Source organism: Elephas maximus, chromosome 8, assembly GCF_024166365.1.
Source record: "Elephas maximus indicus isolate mEleMax1 chromosome 8, mEleMax1 primary haplotype, whole genome shotgun sequence".
NCBI classification, from domain to species: Eukaryota; Metazoa; Chordata; class Mammalia; order Proboscidea; family Elephantidae; genus Elephas; species Elephas maximus.
In genome coordinates, this window is record NC_064826.1 from 62,173,787 (window position 1) to 62,200,216 (window position 26,430).

Consider the following 26,430-nt stretch of genomic DNA (forward strand, 5'->3'; position numbering starts at 1 on the left):
AAAAAAGTAAACCCACTGCTGTCCAGCCGATTCTGACTGATAATGATCCTATAGGACAGAGAACTGTCCCATAGGGTTTTGAAGGCACAGAAGTATACTGCCACATCTTTTTTCTCCAGCAGAGCACCAACAACCACCACCATTATTGGTTAGCAGCTGAGTACTTTAACCACTGCACCACTAGGGCTCCTATGTTAATATGATACGATATATATGTGAAAAATGGGTTTTCATGGTAGAAATTAGTAGTATTCAATATATGTAGTGAAAATATTTTAGAGATTCATGAATATAAAAATTCTGTGCAGCCCAATAGCCTGTTTCCTTAAGGATGACACTCTGGGGTCAATCTCTGAATTTTCCTGTGTCTACCTAGGATTCTGGTTGTTAATACACTATAAGATTAGTCAATTAATTCAGTTAATCTTGCCTTTAGTATATTGTTACATTTGCCCCCAGTGAATTGTTTCTAAGAGGTTTGGTTAGAACATCAAACAGGACAGAGCTGGGACTTCATTGCACTTAGAAACATGATTTTTTTTTTTTACCTGCTTGTTTCTACCAATTTGTGGAGGAATATAGTCTAAGAATTGTTTCAGTGGTAGAATGAGGTTGTGAGAGAATATAACTAACCTTCACCCGCCTGAAACTATTGACAACTACCACTGTCTACCAAAAACAAAAACCCTAATAGTTATTCCTGATAATATTGGTACAACAAGCAGAGTTATAGTCAGATAAATTATCAATCAAAAGCAATTAAAATTCTAAATTCTGTAGGAGGCAAAAGCCTTGAAATTGGGAAGGTAATACATACATACATACTACCTACTATGCCTTTGTGTTTGTGTTTGTAAAGGGTAGGGGACACTTAGACACAAACACATGTACCCCACTTTTGAAAAGCTGGAATAAATGGTGGTGACAGCATCATGCCAGCCTGACTTTGAAGGGATCTGACTCCTCCTCTCTGATGTTTAGGTTGGGATTAAAGATTGAATAAAGAAGGATAAAAAGGAGAATGTGCCACAGTTGAGGCTAGATTACACAGCATATTTGAGAAGAAATAAATGTGGAGAAGTAAAAGTAGCCTGTATTTATACACCAGCTGAGCCATTGCCTAGGGGTATGACAAGATAGATTCTCTGAGACGCCCACTAAGAATACAGAATTATTCCTGAGAGCAGAAGAGGACTCTGCCTTTCTAGATGTGGAAGGTAAGACAACAGATGGCCACTCTACCACTCCTGTCTGGATGCTCAGTTAGAGCATTGGTGGCTGTGGCTCTGCTTTATGTTTAACAAATCTGTCCAACATCTAATGGAGAAAAAGTAGGGATGGGTACATTCATTTCAGTTCTTAAGTCAGTATCTTAAAAAGAAACGGCCCTACTTTCTAACCCCTTATTACCTATAAATCTTGAGTTGTATAAAAGCATTATATAACAAAGAATTTTTTAATGGAATTATTTCTTTTTCAAATTCAAGATCATCATTTCAAGGCACAAAACAGTGTCTGTAACATTTTACTATTACATTAGAGTGGCAACTGTCAATTGTCATAATCTCTTAGGAGTGCATAAAGAGGGTCTTGTATGATAAAGTGAGATGATCAAAAAATTCAGTTCCAATTATATAAGCACATCATAAACTCTCAGTTTTTATTATGCATCTACTGCTTAGAATTTAATTGCACGTGTAAAAAGTTGTAAGGCTGTGATTTTGTCCGTAATTTCATAAGCTCCTATCATAGTTAGTGTCCGGATCAGCTGGTCTCTTAAAGCAGCTGCAGACAGTGACAAATTATTACTTTCTGTTTTCCATAACTGAAGAGCTTGGTGGACTCTTTCACTTAATGTAAAATTGCTGAAAATTAAAAAAAAAATTAATTTCATTAACAATACCGAACAGTATTTTAAACTATTTAAATATTTTATATCTAGGTTTTCAAATGAATTTATTAAATTATAGTGAGGATTACATTAATTCATGAAGAGCATCTGCATAAAAGTTTAACACAGAGTTTGGCACATAGGAAATGAGTGCGAGCCCCACCAATGCCTTTTTTCTTGTAGAAAATCAACAGTTCAACATACATTCAATTCTAAGATAGATTTGTTCCCAGACTTCAAAATAATAATAGTTGTGGACTATTTAAACCAGCAATTACTACTACTGTAATGCATGCTTTATAACTTAATCTCATTTAATCCTCATGGCAACTCTCTTAGGTAAGTATATCCATTTTACCAGTGAAGAAACTGAGGCACAGAAGAGTTAAGGGGCTTGCCCCAAGGTCATAAAACTAGTGAGTGGTAGAGCTGAGATTTAAAGCCAAGCAGTCTATCTTCTGAGCCCTTGCTCTTAACTACTATAAGGACTCCTAACACGGGTCTCAAATATATAATCCACGACATTCAGTCTTCTGTAGAAGTTAGAGTTTATATTAATATGAATGTTTCACAAGCCATATAATATCAATATAATATGAATCAGACTAAGAGAATAAATTTATATCGCATTCATACATACCTATGGGTATTAGTTCCTAAGTTTGCCAGCTTTAGTTTTTGACACAAAAATTCAAAATGTGTTTCAGTGATGTGGTTGGCAATTATTACGAAGATCTTCTCTAAGATTTTCTCTACAAATGAAGATAAAAAAAATTTAAGCCATCTCCTTTGAAAAAGATACTGTATTTTGAGTTAATATTATATCTAGTTTTCTTTCTTTACAGATTGTATTTTTGTGCTTCTATCAAATGTATATATCTAGTAAAATTAACTAGAATGTAGATCTAATATACAAATTGAAACTTGAACCATTTACATTTCTTCAAAAATCTGAATAATCCTGCAATTTAAAAATTGCTATTTTAAAGGCTATTATAAGAAACTTCAAAGTGATTTCCTAACCCTTTCTTTATTTTTCCAGAATCTATTTGAAATGAATTGGACTCTTTCCTTCAATCCTGGATTTTTTTATTTGCTTGTTTATGTACTAACTTGAGAAATCAAGTTCACATCTACTATAAATATATCTGGAATAGTTTTAGGTAGCATATTTTACATTATATTCAAATCATTTATTTAATGAACATTGGGTTTTGTTTTTAGTTTAAAGAAGAAAAAAAAGCTTCCAGTTAATTCGAACCAGATCCATTTTTTGTTGACCAAGCTAATGGAGAAATTTTCAAGAGCTAGAGATTTCCCACCTCCCTCTAATCGTCTCAAATACATTCTTTGCTTTCTATTATTTTATTTTATACATACCATTAATCCCTCAGGCTGTACTGTATGCTAACTATATAAATGAAAATTCCAATCCCTTCAGTAAAATTTTGAGAAAGGGACTCTTTGGTAACTACTGACTTCATCCCCACCCTCCCTAGGCCTTAAGCCTTTATTGTCAGGACTCTCTAAAGTAAAAGGCTCCTTGGACACAGAGATAGGAGATAAATGCCTGAGATTTTCTCATTTTTGTTGACTTTAACCTGTTTTTATTGCCTATTGCACTTCCCCAAAGAGGCCAGAGCCACATGAATCCTTCCTCAGGAACTTGAGAAACAGAATTTTAGCAAGGAGGTTCAATCATGTAACTTTATAGCCCTCCTCTAAAGTACTGTACCTAAAACAAATATTTTATAGATCCATGAAAACCAGTAAAAAACTTTTATTTTACAGAAATAAAGTTACCATAAAATAACCTTTACTAATTTGCAGAACCAACTTGCACAGCAAGTTAAGAGAAGATAGTTACTATGACTTTTAATTAGGTTCCTTCTGTCAATGAGGCCCGAGTCTTGCGAAAGATTTTGGATGGTAGTTGTGCATATGGACGTATATTGTGGCTTAAAGAGGATTATGTATTTCTAGTTCATCTCTTCCTCACGCAGTTTATGCTGGTGCATATGCAGAATGTGTGATAGAATGACTTGGGGGGACAGTTTTAGATATTCCATTTCCCTAAACTAGAATCAGAAGCCCTGGTGCCTTAGTGGTTAAGTGCTATGGCTGCCAACCAAAGGGTCGGCAGTTCAAATCCGCCAGGTGCTCCTTGGAAGCTCTATGGGGCAGCTCTACTCTGTCCTATAGGGTCTCTATGAGTTGGAATTGACTCGACGGCACTGGGTTTTTTTGTTTGTTTTTAAACTAGAATCAATACTTATTGGCCCACTTTATTAATCTGGAGAACCAAAATCAATCTGCTCTGAGGAGTAGCAATGAGTGGCCAAGCCAGAGTCCCAGGGAAAAGCCTACCTGTTGGGACCTCAGCCCCAGGAAAATAATTGGACAGTGAAGTTTCCCTCTGATAGGCTTGGAGAAACCAGTTTCCAACTGGTTCAATGGGAGAACATCTAAAGAAAATGGCCCTGCTCTCAGAATAATCAAGGACACGCAAAGGAGAGCTCAAAGACAGAAGGGATAAAGCTGTTCACGGGTTGCAGCAGGTGGCTGCCGTGGGTCAAAAACTAACATCTGTGGACTTCCTTCAAAGCCAAATATGTCTTTTAGAACAACTACATATGGTAAGGCAGATCAGAGGTAATGATGCAATCAGTGCGTGAATTCTCTGACAATGGCCACCACCATGATGAAAACCTATTGAAGGGCACTGTGGCCAGTGGTTGGGATGCAGCCCACTGCTCCACTCAGATTTGTCTGTTTTCAACAGCCCAGTTTTTATGGACCTGAATTAATTAATCTGAATTGTCAAAATAAACTTCCAACCTTCAGAAAAGAAGAAATGATAAATATTTTAATGTCTCTTGCAAATTGAAAGCCTCTCTTTAAAACAAACCAAACCCACTGCCATCGAGTTGATTCCAACTCATAGCAGCCCTATAGGACAGGGTAGAAATGCTATAGGGTCTCCAAGGCTAAAATCTTTACAGAAGTAGACTGCCACACCTTTCTCCTGCAAAGTGGCTTATGGGTTAGCAGCCAAGTGCTTTAAGCAGTGTACAACCAGGGATTCTTCTTTACAGCAAGAATCTTTTACTTAAAGATTATACTAGAAATAACATATGAGAAGTCACTCACTTATCACCTACCATCTCTTTCATCTGACCTCTGCAGATAGCGTGCAATGGTATACAGCTGTTTTCCTTTACAGATTTCCATTGGAGGTCTCAGCAAAGGGTTGTCATCAAAATTTATCTCCTTCAGCGAAAAAAGATTATAGATACCGCTAGGGAGAGCTGTCAGATTATTTCCTAGTAGAAAAAAATATATACCTTTCTGTAAAAGAAAACTGTGGAGACAAATAACTATGAATGGGGTGTCTATTATGTCTCATTGCAAAGTACCAGAGAATCCTGACATTGCCGGCAAATCATAAGTTCTTACCGTTGTTCACTTGCTAGGAATGAAAAGGAGGAGATACAGAAACAGAGTCATGGTTGTTTTCTCTCTAGAGGGTGGCAACATGAGACAGGAGGCTTTCCTTTTATACATACATCAGAGGACTTTAAAAAATAGGCATGAAGGTAATTTTTAAATAAATTTTATATTCAGGATAATTTTAGATTTACAGAAAAGTTGCAGAAATTTTAGAGAGTTCCTGTATACTCGTCACCCAGTTTTAGTTTCCCCTAATGTTATCATCTTACTTTACCTTGTACCTTTGTCAAGTCTAAAAAACATTTGGTACATTTTTATTAGCTGAACTCCAGACTTTTTGGATTTTGTTAGTTTTTCCATCAATGTCTTATTTTTGTTCTAGAACCCATGCCAAGATACAACATTGCACTTAATCATGTCCTTCAGTCTCTTCTAGTCTATGACATTTTCTCAGTCTTTTCTTATTTTTCATGACCTTGACAGTTTTGAGGCATACTAGTTAGGTATTTTGTAGAACATTCCTCAATTTGAGTTTGTCTGATGTTTTTTCTCATGATTACTCTGGGCTTATGGGTTCCAGAAAGAATACCAGAGGTGAGGTGCCTTCATTACATCATATCAAGGGTAGCTGAGAGCCACATGACATCACTAGAGAAGTTAACCTCTATCCCATGGCTAAAGTGATATCGGCAGTTTTTTCTAATGTAATGCTACCTTTTTTCCACTTTCCATACTGTATTCTTTAGAAGTGATCCACTAAGTCAAGTACATCCTCTGGTGGCAGGAGATGGGGGTGGGGGTGAGGGTGGAGGTGGGGGGTGGGAGGAAGGATTAAGGTCCACCTCCCTGAATGGAATTTTTTCAATACTCCCTCAACTCAGTATAAACATAACATAAAATGTAACTGACAAAGAATTTGTAATCATTTAGACAGAAACTGGTCTGAAGTTTTCATTTATATTATTTATTATATATTTATAATTGTATTTATATTTCAAGTGTTTTTACATAATATTTTAATAAGAGAGCTCTGGTTCCTTTTAGTAAAGAATGTTATTTAGAAACCAAGATCTGGGCATTACTTCTGGGGGTATATATATATATATATATACATGATTTTACAATATATTTACTAAAAAAAAACTCAGAATTTTGTATTGTATGTTTGTGTGTATATATATATATATATATAAACTCTAGAAACAATGAGCAATACTAGTGCCCAGATCTTGGTTTCTAAATACCACTGTTCACTAAAAGGAACCATACACACACACACACACAAATACCACTACCTCCTAAAGCCCATAAATACCACAGGGTTTGTTCTATGTTTCTCCTTTCCTTATTTGTAATTGCCTTCTTTGGCAGGGAGAAGCCTAGCACCATTATAAACAATCCTAGAATACACAAAGTAGTTTCAGAATTGCTAACCTATACTACCATGAAAAACAAGTCAACTAACTACAGTTTAATATTTGTTTATAGCTCTTGTATGGAGTATGCATAATACTCCATAGTGCAGGTGTACCATAGTTTATTTAAACCACTCTCCTTTGTTCCTAATATTTTGCAATTACAAAAACTTCATTGAATAACCTGTGCATATGTATTTCACATTGTTGGAGGTATATCTTCAAGGTAATTTGCTAGAAGTGGAATTGGTGGATCGAAAGTAAAATCATATGTAGTCTCGCTAGGTGTTACCAATTTCCCCTCCATAAGAGTTGTACCAATTTGCATTCCCACAAACACTTGTTTCCCTACAGCCTCACCAACAAAACACATTGTCAGACTGCTTAATTTTTGCCAATCTTAAAGTTAAGGAATGGTATCTCAGTGTTGTTTCCATTCACATTTCTCTTATGGTGAATGATTTTGAATATCTTTTCCCATGTTTGTTGTTGTTAGGTGCTGTCGAGTCTTCTCCAATTCACAGCGATCCTACATACAACAGAATGAAATGCTGCCCAGTCCTGTGCCATCTTCACAGTAGTAGATATGTTTGAGCCCATCGTTAAAGCCACTGTGTCAGTTCATCTCATTGACAGTCTTCCTCTTTGACCCTCTGCTTTACCAAGCATGATGTCCTTCTCCAGGGACTGGTCCCTCCTGATAACATGTCCAGAGCAAGCAAGATGGAGTCTCACCATCCTCGCTTCTAAGGAGCTTTCCGGCTGTACTTCTTCCAAGACAGATTTGTTTGTTCTTCTGGCAGTTCATGGTATATTCAATATTCTTCACCAACACATTCAAACGTGTCATTTCTTCTTAGATCTTCCTTTTTCATTGCCCAGCTTTCCAATGCCTATGAGGCAATTGAAGATAGCCTGACTTGGGCCAGGTGCACCTTAGTCATCAAAGTGACTTTTTTTTTTAATTTCAAGAGGTATTATACAGCAGATTTGTTCAGTGCAATACACAGTTTGATTTCTTTACTCTGCTTTCTTTACAGTGCTTCCATGGGCATCGATTGTTGATCCAAGAAGAATGAAATTACTGACAACTCCAATTTCTCCCCCATTTATCATGATGTTGTTTATTGGTCCAATTGTAAGGATTTTCGTTTTCTTTATGTTGAGGTGTAATCCATACTGAAGGCCATATGTAGTTTTGATCTTCATCAGTAAGTTGTCTTCATTTTCTTCAAGGAAGGTTGTGTCATCTGCATATTGCAGGTTATTAATCAGTCTTCCTCCAATCCTAATGCCGTGTTCTTCATATAATCCAGAAGTTTCAGAGTCTCTTCTAACACCCATTCTGGTCATTTCTTTCCTGTCTTTTTAATGACCTTTTGCTTTCTTCATGTATGATGTCCTTGATGTCATCCCAAAACCCGTCTGTTCTTCAGTCATCTGAAGTGTTCAGTGCATCAAATCTATTCTGGAGATGGTCTCTAAATTCAGGTGGGATATACTCAAGGTCATATTTTGGCTCTCATGGACTTGCTCTAATTTTCTTCAGCTTCAACTTAAACTTGCATATAAATAGTTGATTGTTCCACAGTTGGCCCCTGGCCTTGTTCTGACCTATGATATTGAGCTTCTCCATTGTCTCTTTCCACAGATGTAGTTGATTTGATTCTTGTGTATTCCATCTGGTGAGGTCCACGTGTACAGTCACCATTTATGTTGTTCAAAAAAGGTATTTGTAATGAAGAAGTCATTGGTTTTTCAAAATTCTAGCATGTGATTTCTGGCATCATTTCTATCACCAGGGCCATATTTTCCAATTACAGATCCTTCTTCTGTGTTTCTAATTTTTGCATTCCAATCACCAGTAACATTAATGCATCTTGATTACATGTTTGAAAAATTATAGACTGCAGCAGTTTGTAAAAATCTTCAATTTCTGTATATTCTTAAGGGACATTTTTTGAATTGATATGATTTTTCATTTTTCTATTGGTTTTTTGTCCCTTTTCCCTCAGAGCTGTTGCTTTAAGGTATAGTTTACATACAGTAACACTCATCCTTTTTAGTGTACTATTCTCAAATTTTGACAAACACATAGTCATATAATCATCACCAAAATTCAAACATAGAGCTGTTCCATCACTTCCCAAAGATTCCCTGGTGCCCCTTCACAGTCAATTCCTCCTCACCACAGTTCCTGTAAACCACCAGCTTATTTTCTGTCACTATAACCTACTGCCGTCGTTCCGACTCATAGCGACCCTATAGGACAGAGTAGAACTAGCCCATAGAGTTTCCAAGGAGCGCCTGGCGGATTCAAACTGCCAACCTCTTGGTTAGCAGGCCTAGCACTTAACCACTACGCCACCAGGGTTTCCAAATTTCACATAAGTGGAATTACACTACACAGTCTTTGGGGTCTGGCTTCTTTCACTTAGCATAATGCATCTAAGATTCATCAATATTGTTGTGTGTATCAATAGTTTCTTTTTATTGATGAGAAACATTCCACTATAGGAATGTACCACAATTTATCCATTCCCTAGATAAAGGATATTTGGGGTATTTCCAGTTTTTGGCAATTACAAAGCCAGTATATACATTTGTGTTCAGTTTTTTATGTAAATATAAGTTTTCATTTTACTTGAATAAAAGTGTGACTGGAGTTTGATTGGTGAGTTATATGGTATGTGTAAAACTTGATAAGAAACTATCAAACAGTTTTTCAAAGTGGCTTTACCATTTTCTATTCCTACCATTAATGTATCAGAGTTGCAGTTATTCCATATCTCAACAGCTCTTGGTATTGTCAGATTTTCATTTTAGCTATTCATATATAAATACCCCTTTGTATTTTTAATTTGTATATCTTTAATGACTAGTGATGTAGAATATATTTTCTAGTGCTAATTTTTCATCTATTTACTTTATACAGTATCTCTAAAAGTTCTGCCCATTTTTTATTGAATTGTTTGACTTCTTACTATTGAGGATCTTTTTGTTTTTCTACTGTTATAAAGGTTTCATTGAAGAAACTTGATGAGTATAAACATTTCATAGCTAAGTAAAGATAAACATGGTAGTTAAAAAATAGTGAAAGCTAATTTAGCTATCTCCATTCAAAATGAGCATCTATTTGTAATGTTGATGTATTTGATGTTGGATAAATGTGTGACAATAATTTTTTTAAACCAACTGTGAATAATACTAAAAAAATCACTAAACACACTTCTAAAATATATGTTGTTGTCAGGTGCCTCTAGTTAGTTTCGATTCTTGGCGACCCTACGTACAACAGAACAAAACACTGCCTGGTCCTGCGCCATCCTCACAATTGTTGTTATACTTGAGCCCAATGTTACAGCCACTGTGTCAGTCCATCTCATTGAGGATCTTCCTCATTTTCACTGACCAACAACTTTACCAAGCATGAGTTCCCTTTTCCAGAGACTGGTCCCTGCTGATAACATGTCCAAAATATGCCAGACAAAGTCTCGCCATCCTTGCTTCTAAGGAGCATTCTGGGTGTGCTTCTTCCAAGATAGATTTGTTCGTTCTTCTGGCGATGCATGGTATATTCAATAGTCTTTGCCAACATCATAATTCAAAGGCATCAATTCATATTTGCTCTTCTTTATTTATTGTCCAGCTTTCACATATATATGAGGCGAATGAAAATGCCATGGCTTGGGTCAGGTGCACCTCAGTCCTTAAAGTGAAATCTTTGCTTTTTAACACTTTAAAAAGGACTTTTAGCAGATTTGCCCAATGCAATATGTCATTTGATTTCTTGGCTGCTGCTTCCATGGGCATTAATTGTGGGTCCAAGTATAACAAAATCCTAGACAACTTCAATCTTTTCTCCGTTTATCATGATGTTGCTCACTGGTCAAAACCAAAAAAACCCACACCCATCGGGTTGATTCCGACTTATAGCAACCCTATAGGACAGAGTAGAACTGCCCCATAGAGTCTCCAAGGAGCACCCAGTGGATCTGAACTGCCGACCTTTTAGTTAGCACCTGTAGCTCTTAACCACTACACCACCAAGGTTTCCACTTACTGGTCCAGTTGTAAGAATTTTTGTTTTCAGTTGAGGTGTAATCCATACTGAAGGCTGTAGCCTTTAATCTTCATCTAAAATGTATACCCTGAATAAGACATCTATATCAAATTCCTGCCCTGTACTGTCTATATTTAAGTTTATAAACTTAAGCTAAACCAAAAACCAAACCCATTGCCCTCACGTCGATTCTGACTCATAGAGACCCTACAGGCCAGAGTAGAACTGCCCCATAGGGTTTCAAAGGAGTGGTTTAGTGGATTCAAACTGTTGACCTTTTGGTTAGCAGCCAAGCTCTTAATAAACTTAGCTACTTCACTACAAATACCTGCAATTCTGTACTAAAGTGTTGAAGCTGCCTCAACCTTTATACTCAAATTATGTTTCCTTTCCTGTCCTCCCAGCATGACTGTTCCCTGTTTCTACTTTCTCCTGTATATCTATTAATTCCTATCTTCAACAGAAAAAAACCTTACTCAGATTCACCCAGATCATGCCAACATTTCCTTCAGCTGAAACATCTTTATTTCTAAGTCAAATAAAAACAAATATTTGGGTGGCTTCTCCATGTATGGCATTAGGTCTCTCACAGATCTGGCAGTCTGACACGCTATATATTCCCAGCATATATGGAATATTGCTTCCTTCTTTCCCTCAAAACAGAAAGGTTTGCATAATCCTGGATCTCAGAAGTCCTAATTTGAACCACTACTGCCCCCAATCAACATACACTCCAATATTATACATGACAATATTATAATTTATTTACTTATTTTTTGAAAATGTATCTTTAAAGACCATGTTCCTAACTAAACCATTCAGCAGTAACATTTTTGAGAGAAACAGAAACACATTCTTGGGAGAGGACAAGAGAGAATGGGGGAAAAGTAATTCAAAATATTTAGAGGTTTCTGTTTATTATCCTAACGAATACCTTTCTAAAGAAGCCTGCAGTCGGTGGGTTTCTTACCTTTTTCTAATTTAAAACGGTTTAGGTGGACCAATAAGAGTGTGGAATTTTAAAGATATCGGTACCTGGGACAAGTCCAAGGCTTGTAACAAGCACCGCTAGGCTTAAAAGACGTTTATTAGTAGCTAGGGCTTTCCCTCTCTTTTAAAGAACAAATAAAACTGAAGCTTCATAATACTCCATTTTCTAATCGGCATCGGATACGTAATTATGGAGGGTGGGGTAGGGAAGGAGGAGGGAAAATAGATGATTGGACGATGGTAGGAAAGGGGATGAGGGAGACAGAATGGTATCACAAGTTCGGCTAGAATTCTTCCAGTCTTAGGATTCCATCATTGCAGGGATACTGATAAAACCTGGCTCTGTTTTTCCACGTTGGTACTTCTGAGGGGCAGGAATAAATTAATTTGACGCTTAAAGGAGACAACTCTCCTCATTATTCGGCCCTCTGAAATTCACCTCTCGTCTTTTACTTCCAAAGCCAACTCCCCTAGGACCCTACAGAACGGGCCACCAACGAAGGGGTGTCATTCCAATCTCTTTGCAGCTGCTTCAACCATTACACTCAAATTAACATTTAGCTGTGATATTTCTCGCTTTCTTTACTCCGAGTAGCCCAAGTCTTTCCCAATTCCTAGTTTTCCTCTGAACTTGCTCGCTTTTCTGCGCCTCCGCAGGGTTTCGTGGATGTCAGCCCCGTCGCAGAGAGAGGACACGTGCTTGGCCGCCCGCATGCTCCAGATTTGTTCCCAATCGCTTCTCTTGCCTTCTTCCCCAAAGACACCTTGTATGGTGGTTGGCCTGCCCTGGCACCCAGTAACCTACTCCAACACATGGAGTAAAAGGAAGGCTATTCCTTTGGGAAGGTGTACGAAAGAAGTAAAGCCATGTTCAAAGCAGCAGTCTCAGGAGATGCCGGTGCTACTGCTTGAGACAGCTGCGTCTTTCAATGGCTAAATGGGTTTACTACTGAACTTTAACAGTTGATTTTTATGTATTCGGCAAATATTTTCTTCAAGCTTGTGACTCCCCCCCCCCGCTTAACAGTGCCTTTTGAAGAGCAGGAGTTCCTAATTTTTATGAAATCCGATGTTTCAATTAATTTTATTTCTGGATTGTGGGTTATAAAGATTTTCTATGTTTTTCTCTAGTTTTATAGTTTTAGGTTTTACATTTAGGTCTGTTACTCATTTTGAGTTAATTTTTTATATGATGTGCCATGTGGATAAAGTTCTTCACCTCCATTTTTTTTTTTTAAATATGTGGACATCAGTTGTTCCAGCACCATTTGTTGAAAAAACCATCCTTTCTCCATTGAATTGCCTTTGAACATTTGTAAAAACTCAATTGATCCTATATGTGTGGGTCTATTTCTGGGCTCTCTATTCTATTCCATTGATCAATATGTCTATCCTTTTGCTAATACCAGACTGTCTTCACTACTGTATGTCTTTTTTTAACCTTAAAATTTTATTAAAACTCAAAGTTTAGAATATAGCAATCTAAAACAATATTATACTGAATATTTTGTCTTCTAACCAGTATTTTTCCCTGCTTTATATGATTTCCCTGCTTTATATGACTTCTGGGCATAATTTCTAAAAATGGATATATTCTAATTTGCCATGATAAGCCAATTACACATTCACAAAAATCTCAGATATTCTCCAACCATTCTTATTTCAATGTCGTAATTTAAAAAAAAAAAAAAAAAGGTCAAATATTGAAAATTTAAGACCTTAATCCTGTGGCCACTGTAATATAGAAAAGAAAAAAAATTGCATAATCCTAACTATTTAAAACTTTTAACATTTACTGTGGTAATGGAATATGAATTTTCAATATAATCGTATGAATTTCTTATTAAAATGTTCAAGCACTTTCTACTGAAACACGTCCAAAAATTATAAAAATTTCTTTTAAATTAACCTATACTGAATCCAAAAATAATTGTAGCACTTTAGATAAGACATTTATTCTGTTGCATATTCTAAGTGCCTAAGGTACAGCCTGATCAATAGCAGGTTACTGGAAAGAATGAAAAGCACAGCTTTTTTTAAGGAGTGAGTTGTTTAGGATCATGGTAGAACATCAAGGTTTGACGAACATTGTGTAATCCCCCAAACAGCGTGGTCACTCATTCCAACCCAGTCCCTCCACTGGCACTCCAAAGCAGAAAGAATCGATGTAAGCCTTAATTTTCTCTGAATCAATTCCATGATGTAAGGCTCTCTGTTAACAGTTGAGGATCATGAATTCTTGGAACTCCTGACAATATTTCTTCCCCTTTCATAAACATATCGTACGAGTTGGACTGCTTAAGATTTCTTGGATCAGGCATGGTATACAAAGGTCTTAAAGTCAACGGATATTTATAAAGAGTATAAAAATTTGTATCATACTTTTCCTTTACCAATTGACCCAACCGTTTTTCATTTGGTGTACTTAGATCTTCTTCATCTCCCATTTCAATTCCAGCTTTCCTAACCATAGCCAATGCTTCACAATGCTCTAGCCCTAAAGTTTGCAAAAATATGGAATGCTTCACAAGTTTTGCGTGTCATCTTTTTTCTTTTTTTTGCATGTCATCTTTGTGTAGGGACCATGCTAATTTTCTTTGTATTATTCCAATTTAGTATATGTGCTGCCAAAGCAAGCACTGTATATAAATCTTGAAATCAGGTTGAGTGAATCCTTCAACTTTGTTCTTTTTCAAAATGGGTCCACTATTCTGGTTCCTTTGAATTTTGATATGAATTTTAGAATTATTGTTTTCTTAAAAGAAAGAAAGAAAAACCCCTGGTGATATTTCTACTGGAATTGAGTTGAATTTAGAGGTAAATTTGGGGAGAACTGACATCTTAATAATATCGAGTCTTCCAATATATGAACACTATGCGTTTCTCCACTTATTTAGGTCTTCTTTGAGTAACTTCATCAATGTTTGCAGTGTTCAGCATACAGATCTTATATATATTTTGCTAGATTTATACCTATTTCATGTTTTTTGGTGACATTTTAAATGGTACTTTAAAAAAATTTCCAATCATTCATTGCTATGGATAGAAATGATGGATTTTTCTAAAAACAATTTAACAAGGTCATAAATGCTACTTCCAGCTGAAGGATATAATCCCATAAACCCAACTGTTTGTGCAGTAATGATGTGAAAGATCAAACATAATTGAAAATTTCCTCCTCAAAATCATGAGTGATAAAATTATTTTCCCATTCCACCACTCTCCCTATGTCCTTCCATTCTATTACCTTCAGATATGCCCCATTTGTACCCATGGTCTGTCTGCAGAACTCACCCACCTGCATGCTCTAGGGAAGAGGGATGCGCTTTCCTCAGAGATACTTGGGGGGTGGTTCTCAGCCCCCTGCCTTGTTCAGAGCGTGACCCCCTGCTGCAACCAGATACTGGTACCTACACCAATCACCCCTGCCCCTCTAAGACTCTAGGACAGAGCCTGTACCACACACTTGATGATCAGCTACCTGGACACCTGAGCTGAATCCATACAAGAAAAGTGAATGGACTCCTAGACTGATATACCTGATGACAGCTCTAGCCGTCTCGTGATACAATGTCAGAGCTCCAAAGGTGAAAATAATCAAGCTAGCCCACTCAAGCAACCCATTTGGGTATATCAAAACAAAACAAAGAAAGAAGCTAAGATACAGTAAGCAAAAATAAAATAAACTAATACAATAGCTTGTAGATGGCTCAGCGACAACAGTCAAATATGCCCCATTTCCCCCCGTTATTTTCACAGCTATCATTGTAGCAGTGATCTTCCTCACCTTATGCACACACTGTATGCATCAGGTTTTCAAGCTAAGCATTGCACTTATAACCTTTTGTCTTTCCCTTTCTTTCCAAGCAAAGATAGAGTTGTAAAGTTGAGTCTTCCAAGGCCTCTCTCATCATGTCACTCTAAGACATTTCATAAACTAAGAGCCTGATCCTCATTTCTCCTTGAGGATAATTGCAAATTATGAGGAAAGTGGCCCACATGTTAAATGGCCTCTCTTCTGTCTCATCAACTGGCTTCTCTCTGTAGTAGATAAACAAATATCTACTTACCCATTGCATAGACTAGCATTTCCCCCTTTTGAGCATGTAGGTTTTCTCAGGCATGATCCTGACCTAAATCCTCCTATCCCTCCAATTACCTTCCCAATACTTCTTCCAGTCACCATTCCCAAGTATATGTACTCTCTTAACCCTCTATGCATCTGTACAGCGACTCTTCATTAATTTACATATTTTCAATTGCAGATAATTGATGATAAAATTATTAAAACCACAAGCGGAATTTTACGAATGGCCCAAGGAAACCTACCCAAGTGACTTCCTTGTGTATATTTTCATGACATTATGTTAAACCCAAATTATTTTTTCGGAGTTATTATTGACATTTCAACTTCATTTCTATTATTAGTAATTAATAGATTTTTTTCTTCCCTTGGTTTCACTCCAATCAGATTGACAAAAACAGCTGTTAATATCAAGAATTGGTAAGGATATGGGAAATAGGAACTCTCATATAGTCTTAGTGAACTCAGTATAAGCTGTCAAAATCTGCTGAAGTTGAAAATTTACATCCCTACATACCACATAACCCAGCAATTCTACTTACAGTATATTCATCAGAAAAACTCAAGGAGATGTATACCAGGGACACATACAAGGATGTTTATAATAGCAAATAAATTGGAAACAACCTAATTGTCCATCAACAGAATAACAGATTAATTATTGTTTAGGCATATAATTGAATATTATACAGCATTTAAAATGAACGTATATATTAATGTGGATTAATCTTTGAACTATAATAAGTAAAAAAACAAGTTACAGAATGATATATAAGTATGATACAATTCAACAAAGCTTAAGAAACTCAAAATAGTACTACATTTTTATGTATACACACACACATGCACAATGTATAAAATATGGATGGAAAAGATATATACCAATTTCAGTATAGTGGCTGCTTCTTGTTTGGGGAGAGGTACAAAAGAAATTTCAACTCTATAATTTTGTTTCTTATTAAAAAAAAAACTCAATATCAACAAAATATTAAGATCCTTTACATCTGGGAGTGGATACATAGGTGTTTATTATTTTCTGTTCTTCCTATAACTTAGAAATATTTCTTAGCAAAAATTAAGAAAAATATCAGTCTAGTTGTGGTCGAGGAAATCTTTTCTGATATCTTTAGAGTGAGTGATTTACTTTTTAAAATACTGTGATTACAGTATTGGAATATTGTAGGGTATGGAAGTGGGATTAGGGAAACAAGCAGAAAAGGGAAGGAGAGAAAATGTAGACCTGAGGTTGCCTAGGCATGTACAAGGGGGGTGAGGTCCCGCTCAGAAACAGAAGAAATACAGAATGACTGGGTATAGGCAGAGAAGACAGGAAAGAAAATGTGTTCAGCTTCGAGCTGGATTATAGCCTCCAGGGCAGAAGCTGGACTTTATTTTCTAAACCTCAGAGTCATCTCCTTCCAATGGGCACTTAATGCATTGTGTTGACTGTTTGCTATTCTGTGTCTTGCCAGCAAAATTCACTACCTGGACACTAATGCTCTACTTTTTAATTATGCTTATTGACTATGCTTGACACTCACCACTCAAGTTTAGTTGCTGGAGATCATTTAAAAATAGAAAAGATGGTGGCAGACAACTTATTTGATTGTTGCATGCGTTTAAACTAACCAAACATCTCGATTCCCCTACATTCCTTGGAATCTCTCTGATTGCATTATTTGAGATATCAAGTTCTTTAAGTTGAATCATATTAAACAGTTCTTCTGGAAGTCTTGTTAACTGTAACAAAGATTAAATAATTTTACTTTTAATAATGATTTATATGACTAAAACTTTTTTTAAAATTAAAAGAAAAGATATTTTTATCTTAGAAAGGAGATATTTTCATTATGCCACAATTTCTTAGTCACACCCCTCCTATCTAAAACCCACAAGATATTGTGTGGTATCCAAGGAACTCCCCACTGTGGCCAGTGCTATCAGTTCAGCCCTGAGTCCTGCTAATCCGCTTTCCTCACTTTCCCGACACTGGTGTTCACTGCCACCTCATCACTTTTCTGCTACCTCCTGCTGCCTCCCTCCCCAAATCTGATCACATTTTGGTTTCTTCTCCTCCTTGAAGTCTTTCCAAACTGCTCTGTCCCATATTATTCATTCCTACACTCATCAATTAGTGATTATTATCATTTATTATTTGCTTATGTTTTCCTTGGATTCTTAAATGACACATACTTTCTGTGTATGTGCTCCCAAGCAGGATGCATTTTGAGTAAATGTTCAATAAAACTGTTTAGAATGGAAATAACATAGTTTGGCAATATGACCTCAAATAAAAGTCCCCAGTATAAAAAGTGTTGCCAAATAGAAGGAATTAAAATACTTTGCTAAGGTGAAGGAGAAATATGTGTGCTCAGAGAAAATAAGTCCATTACAAGTGACTTTTGAAATAAAGGAAATTCTGTGAATGAACTAGAAAGATTTTGAATAATATGTAACCAAAACCAAACCCATTGCCCTCAAGTTGATTCCAACTCGTAGCAACTCTGTAGGAGACAGTAGAACTGCCCCATAGGGCTTCCAAGGAGCAGCTGGTAGATTCGAACTGCCACCAGGTTGATTAGCAGCCTGAGCTCTTAACTATTGTGCCACGAGGGCTCTTTTAGAATATATGGGCCCCTCAGAAATCAACCAACCAATAAGGTACATGCTGGATATTGTACTTGACATACTTCAAGATATAAAAGAAGTGTATGGGCTCCTGTCTTCAAGGAGATTAAAATTTAGTTCAGGAAACAAAATGCACTCATGCAAAAATCAAGAAAGCATAAGGCAGTAAATAATCAAATGCCAAAATAAAGGCTACTAGTAATAACAGATATATAGAAGTATACAGAAAGTAGATCAGTACAAATCAGAGAACTAAAAGAAAGCTTTGTGTAAAAGGTGGGACTTGAATAGCCTCTTAGGAATGAATAGAAGGTACAAGACACTTAAGGCATGGCAAATATCATGCATAAAAATGGCCAGTGAGAAACTGACCAGTAAAGAGAAGTGATGGGAAGCTGAAGGAGATATATGTGAATAAGCACGAAACCAGGCTAGCAAGACTTGATAGCAAGGCCTATGATATAGGAGTAAGATCACGACAGGTGGGCAGGTCCATAATTTGACACCCCTTCAAACAAATTTTCTTTAATCACTTGCTCAGCATTTATAGAGGAAGTACAGGTAGTCCTTGACTTAACGATGGGGGCTCCATCCCAACGATTACGTTGAAAGTTGGTTCTGACATATGTTGTATACCTCTATTTTTTTTTTAGTTTTCATTTTTATTGCCTTTTATTATCAGTATCTTTATAAATCTGATCTTTATTTGTCTTTGGGGTTGTAAACATTATATATAAACTTACATATATATTTTAATACACACATAAAAAATACACAAATCATAAAAATTTACTCTGATGTTGAGGAGTTGGACAACATTGGCATATTGTCAGCTGTGGTATTAACCCCACTGGTAGAAGGTTCTGAACCATCTGGATTATTCCTGGGAATGAGGATAGTATTTCTAGTCAGAAAATTACTGAAAGTTTTCTGTATGGTCCTTTTCTTTTTTTTCTTCACATATTTCTCAGTAACATCTCACTGCTTCCCGAATTTGCCTATCAACTTTAGCAAAGTGATCAGTGTTTGCTTCCATGTTTTCAAGCAACTGAAGCCCTTGGTTTAGTTTGGGAATAACTTCAGCTAATCCTTTCACCATAAAATTTTTGACAACTTCTCTCCTACCTCTTCTTCATTATTTTTTTCTTCAGCATTTCTTTCCTCTTGAAAATCCATTCAGTCCTGATCTATCAATTCCTCTTCTTTGTGATCTATGAGCATAGATGATATCAAGATTTTCCATCAATCTTTTCCATCATATTATCCTGATCAAATGCTCGGAGAGTGTTCACATAACTCAGCAATTTTTCCAAATCCCCTGCATGCATTCTCTCTAACTTCCTCCCAGGAAGATGCAATGTTCTGGATAACACTGGAGAATATTATAATTCTTACAGAAATTGAGTAATGTTACCATACCTCCATCTGTTGCAACTATTGCCTGAGCAAATGTAGTCCACAGATAATATGCCTTGAAAGAGGCACCTGTACCCTGATCCATAGGCTGTAGGCTGTAGTGGAAGGTAAATACACCACTTTCATATCTTGATGTAGATCATCTAGGTGAGGAGGAAGTCCTGGGGCATTATCAGGTAGCAGCAGAATCTTGACTGTCATAAGTGTGGTTCATCATAACTCAAATACGTCGTAAGTCAGGGACTACCTGTACCTGACAGTTGTCTGAAGATAGAAGTACTGTAGAAGGAAGACTACTGTTGGGCATCCTTCACTTAGCAAAATAAAAGCCCTGTGATTAACCGGACCCATTTTCTTCAGATGACTGTTAATGACCATTTGCTGTTATATAAATTAATCCTTTGGGCATCTCATCCCCACCCTAACGGGTTTAGCAAAATGGCCTTTCCAACACATAAGACATTATCCTGACAAGAAACCAAAAGACACCTACATAAATGGAAAAATATACCATGCTCGTGGATAGGAAGACTCAACATTTTGAAAATGTCAATTCTACCCAAAGTGATCTACAGGTGTAATAAATTCTGATCCAAATACCAACGGTATTCTTTAATGAGATGGAGAAACTAATCACTAACTTTATATGGAAAAGAGAGAGGCTCCAAATAGGTAAAGCATTATTGAAAAACAAGAACAAAGTAGGAGGCTTCACACCACTTGATCTCAAAACCTACTATACAGCCATAGTAGTCAAAACAGCCTAGTACTGGTACAAAGACAGACACATAGACCAATAGAACAGAATTGACAACTCAGAGGTAAATCTATCCACTTATGGTCAGCTGATCTTTGACAAAGGACCAAAGTCCATTAAATGGGGAAAAGGCAGTCTCTTTAACAAATGATACTGGCAAAACTGGATGTCCATCTGTAAAAAATGAAACAGAACCCATACCTCACACCATACACAAAAACTAATTCAAAATATAAAGTCCAAAACTATAAAGATCATGGAAGAAAAAATAGGGACCACACTAGGGGCCCTACTATACAGCATAAATAGGATACAAACGATAACTAATGATGCATAAACAGTAGAAGAAAAAATAGATAGCTGGGAGCTCCTAAAAATCAAACACGCTAACCAAAAGACTTCACCAAAAGAGTAAAAAGAGAACCTACAGACTAGGAAAAAAAATCTGGCTATGACATATCCGACAAGGATCTAATCTCTAAAATCTGTAAGATACTTCAACACCTCAACAACGAAAAAGACAAATCATCCAATTAAAAAAATGGGCAAACAGTTCACCAAAGAAGACATCCAGGAGGCTAACAGACCCATGAGGAAATGATCACGATCATTAGCCATTATTAAGAAAAAACGTTGCCATCGAGTTGATTCTGACTTATAGTGACCCTATAGGACAGAGTAGAACTGCCCCATAAAGTTTCCAAGCCGCACCTGGTGGATTCAAACTGCTGACCTTTTGGTTAGCAGTCACAACTCTGAATCACTACGCCACCAGGGATTCCCATTAGCCATTAGAGAAATACAAACCGAAAACCACATTGAGATACCATCTCACCTGGACATTACTGGCACTAATCAAAAAACAGAAAATAACAAGTGTTGGAGATGTTGTGGGGAGACTGGAACACATATGCTCCGCTGGCAAGAATGTAAAATGGTACAACCACTATGGAAAATGATATGGTGCTTCCTTAAAAAGCTAGAAATAGCGGAAACTCCATAGACACATCCAAACTCCCCGAGGAACAAAATTACTGGGCTGAAGGCTATAGGGACCATGGTCTCAGGAAACATCTAGCTCAATTGGCATAACATAGTTTATAAAGAAAACGTTCTACATTCTACATTGGTGAGTAGCGTCTGGGGTCTGAAAAGCCTGTGAGTGGCCATCTAGGATACTCCACTGGTCTCACCCCTTCGGGAGCAAGGAAGAATGAAGAAAACTAAAAATAGTTTAGTCCAAAGACTAGTCCAAAGATTAATCCAAAGGACTAACAGACCACATCTACCATGGCCTCCACCAGAACGAGTCCAGTACAACTAGATGGTGCCTGGCTACCACCACTGACTGCTCTGACAAGGATCACAGAAGACTGTCCCGGACAGAGCTGGAGAAAAATGTACAACAAAATTCTAACTCAAAAAGAAAGACCAGACTTGCTGGCCTGACAGGGACTGGAGAAACCCTGAGGGTATGGCCCCTGAACACCCTTTCAGCTCAATAATAAGGTCACTCCTGAAGTTCATCCTTCAGCCAAAGACTGGACAGGCTCATAAAACAAAACGAGATTAAAGGGACACACCAGCCCAGGGGTAAGTACTAGAAGGCAGGAGGGAACAGGAAGGCTGGTAAAAGGGAACCCAAGGTTGAGAAGGGAGAGTGTTGACACGTCATGGGTTGTTAATCAATGTCATAAAACAATATGGGTACTAACTGTTTAAAGAGAAACTAGTTTGTTCTATAAACCTTCACCTAAAGTACAAAAAAAAAAAAAAAGCTAGAAATAGAAATACCATACAATCCAGCAATCCCACTCCTAGGAATATACCCTAGAGAAATAAGAGCCGTCACATGAACAGACATATGCAAACTCATGTTGCTTGCAACTTTATTCACAATAGCAAAAAGATGGGAACAACCTAACTGCCCATCAACAGATGAATGATAAACAAATTATGGTACATACACACAATGGAATACTACCCAACGATAAAGAACAATGATGAATCCATGAAATATCTCACAACATGGATGAATTTCGATGGCATTTATGTTGAGTGGAGCCCTGGTGGCACAGTGGTTAAGAGCTCAGCTGCTAACCAAAAGGTTGGGAGTTTGAATTCACCAGCCACTCCTTGGAAACCCTATGGGGCAGTTCTACTCTGACCTATAGGGTTGTTATGAGTCAGAATTGACTTGGCGGCAATGGGCTTGGTTTTGGGGTTTATGTTGAGTGAGAAGCCCTGGCGATTCCACCATAGTCGTTAGAGAGCTTAGTTGCTAACCAAAAGGTAAGTAGTTCAAATTCACCAGCCACTCCTTGGAAACCCTCTGGGGCAGTTCTACTCTGTCCTATAGGGTCACTTTGAGTCGGAATCAACTTGACGGCAACAGGTTTGGTTTGTAGATTTGGGGGTCATGTGCGTGCAGGTGACGGGTATGCTAATGTCAAGAAAGAAGGTAATAGAAAGGAGAAGAGACAGCCAAGGACACAAAGCCTTGGAGACATCTACAATTAAGGTACGGGAAGAGAAAGTGAGAGGATTATAAATCAGCCAAGGAAGTAGTACCTGATGATTATAATGTAGAATTAAACTAAAAAGTGTCTTTTTGTACAAAAACAACTTTTAAAACATATGTATTTATTTCATCTATTTAAGCAAGTATTCCCTGAAGTAGCCTTTCTGTAAATGTATGGTGGCATTAGGTTAAAGCTCAAATAAATCTGGGAAATATGGGTTAAGCAGAGGTAAACTGGTTTCTTTAGTGCAGGACTTTAGAGTCTTTAACACACTAATGTTCACTGTGACTCTCTAAGAACCCAGTGCTTCCCAAAACTATTTGATCGCAGACCCCGTTAATCAAATTAAAGCTAGCCAGATGACAGCTGTGCTCTCTTTATTACTTTACTGAGATCTCACTATCAATCAGTAATGTTTTAATTAAAAAAAAAAAAAACTATTCCCATAAATTTCACTCTTAGAGTTTAAGTAAAATGAAATGCTAAACATAAAAATGCTTATGTCCATCGATCCACCAATTCTTTAGGGAAACTCTCCCAAGGAAACAGTCTAAAATATGAAAAAGGCCATATTTATGAAGTTCATTACAGCATTATTTATGATGATGAAAAATAACAACATTCCTAAATGCTTAACAACAGAGGATTATTTACATAAATCATGTATTTATTACAATGAATACTGGGAAGATTAACCCATATCATGGAGAAGTGTTTACTAAGTATTAAGTGAAAATGAAGAATTTAAAATTGAGTGCATTCTTTTTAAAACTGTCTATAAGAAAAAGACTAGAAGGAAGTTTTACTAACATACAATCAATAGTTTTATTACCATGATGTGCCTGTGGGATAATTTTTTTTTTCTTTTCTCTGTTTTCCAAATTTTCTGTAATGTGTCTATGTTACAACAATGTAACATAATTTTACATTGTAAAATGTAAATATAACTTTAAAACTCCTTTTATAATTAAACTGAAATTTTAAAAATTCAAAAAATTGCTAGCTTTGCTTGGTATTTCATTTTAACACTTTCCTGTAAAGCTTTTGTGTCATGAAGCGCATTTGCAACCCATATTTAGAAAATAAAATTCCATCCTTTAAAAAATAAAATATACCAGCTAAATTTAAAACACACACACACATACACTAAAGCTTAGATTGTGATCCCCTCCAGTTCCTCCTTCCTCTAAAAGCCCAACATATCGGTCTCTTACCTTTCTCCCATTTATCTGACTTATATTCAGCTCTTCCAGTGATTGAAGATGACACAATTCAATAGGAAAACATACAAACTGATTGCTTGAAAAGTTTAATTTCTGAATTCCTTTTAAGTTACAGATATCCGAAGGGATTGTCTGCATTTGATTTTCTGAAAGATCAAGTACTTGCAAATTTTCTAAAGCACACAATTCTGTAGGGAAAGTTTCAAATTTATTGTGGCATAAAATAAGTACATGGAGTGATACCATATTGGAAATAAATGGTGGAATTTTACTTATTTGATTTTTACCAAGATTCAGGTACTCAAGATTAATAAGGGAACACAGGTGCTCAGAAAATAGGTGGAGTTTGTTTTCATTAAACTCTAAATGAAGCAGTTGTTTACTGAAAGATATATCCACAGGTATTTCTGAAATATAATTGCCATTAAAAATCAAATAATAAAGTGAATCCAAAGCACACAGTCCCACTGGAAAATACATTATTTTGTTATAGCTCAAATTAACTTTAGTCATTTTTCTGCAGTTTTTTATTTCAATGGGAACATCTGTGATTGCATTTCCTGAAAATTCAAGGCTGCATAGATTATTAAGATGTGAGATATCTTCCGTTATTTTTAATATACTATTTCTGTTTACATGGAGTGTCCTTAAATTTTTAAGCTTGTGGATATTTTTAGGAAGTTCTACTAATTCATTATCATTAAGACTAAGGCATTCCAACATTATACAGTGGGAAATTTTCTCTGATACTTCTTTCAATAAGTTTTTATCCAGTGTAAGAATCCTGAGTTTCTTGAAATTCCCAATTTTGTATGAAATAACTTCCAATTTATTGTTGGCCAAGTGGAGTTCTTTCATTTTGAGCAACTGAAAAATTTCCACAGCCAAAAAGGTAAGGTTATTGTGATCAAGTGAAAGGCTTTCTAAATTTTTAAGCTCTTCAATTTCTTTTGGCAAACTCCTTATCAGGTTTCCATTAAGGTTTAGTGAAATTAACTTTGGAAGGAAGCACAGAGCTTTAGGAAATATAGTTAACTGATTATATTCCAAATTGAGAATCCTCAAGTTTTTCAAATTATATATAGTTTCTGGTATGTGTTTTAACTTATTTTTAGCCAAATTTAAAATTTCTAAGTTTCCAAGATTTTCTAAGCCAGGAGGAAAACTCTCAATATAATTGTTATTAAAAAAGAGTTGCCTGATATTCCCAAGCTGCGATATTTCTTTAGGGATGTGTGATATTTGGTTGTGACTAACATTTAATATCCTTAAATTAGAAAGTAAAGGAATTTCAGATGGAAGTGATGATATCTTATTTTCTTTCAAGGATAGAATTTCAAGTCCTAACAGATCACTTGAGTCTACTTGAAAAGTTTTTATTTGGTTCTTGTCTAAATATAAATACTTCACATATTTGACTTTTAAAATGTCATTAGGGAATTCTTGTAAATCTTTGGCCTCAAGGTTAACTGTAAAGTTATCTGACTCTAAGTCAGTTTCTTTCTCATTTTCTTCAGGGAGGTTTGCACTACTTTTTCCTAATGTGTCAAGAGGTAGGTAGTTAAAAAAAGACTGATATTCTTCAGTTGCCTCAGTTATTGATAATGATAGACTTTGTAAAATTTCTGTTTTTGACTCTGAGCTGCCATCTCTAGTACTTGTTTCAGAAACTTGAAGCTTTTTTTTTAGTTCTTCATTTGTCTCAGACTTATTTTCAGAGGAAGTTGTGGAATCTAGTGTATCCTTTCTAGGAGGTGTTTCAAAGCTCTGGTTGGAAAGTTTCTCTTCCAGGTTATCAGAGCTTTCATTTAATGAAACTGATGTTTCATTAATAAATTCAGGCTCTTCAGTTGACTGTGATCTAGATTCTTGACTAAATTGACTACTGACATCCTCTAGCTCTTCTGAAGTATCCTCTTCTTCAGACATCTTATTTGCAGATACGTTTTATATCATTACAAGATTGTAACTTGATTTTAATTTTCATGTTT

General features: G+C 36.3%; 1 protein-coding gene and 1 pseudogene across 1 annotated transcript; both read right to left on the reverse strand.

Annotated features, from left to right (window-relative positions):
• Positions 1–1,589: 1,589 nt before the first annotated feature.
• Positions 1,590–26,430, reverse strand: LRRD1 (leucine rich repeats and death domain containing 1). The gene is made up of 5 exons (XM_049894016.1): positions 24,431–26,430; positions 17,435–17,633; positions 5,053–5,214; positions 2,532–2,643; positions 1,590–1,865 (listed from the first exon to the last, which is right to left on the reverse strand). The coding sequence occupies exons 1-5, from the start codon at positions 26,366–26,368 to the stop codon at positions 1,679–1,681; spliced, it is 2,598 nt and encodes an 865-aa protein (XP_049749973.1). The 5' UTR covers positions 26,369–26,430; the 3' UTR covers positions 1,590–1,678.
• Positions 14,336–14,449, reverse strand: LOC126082319 (uncharacterized; annotated as a pseudogene).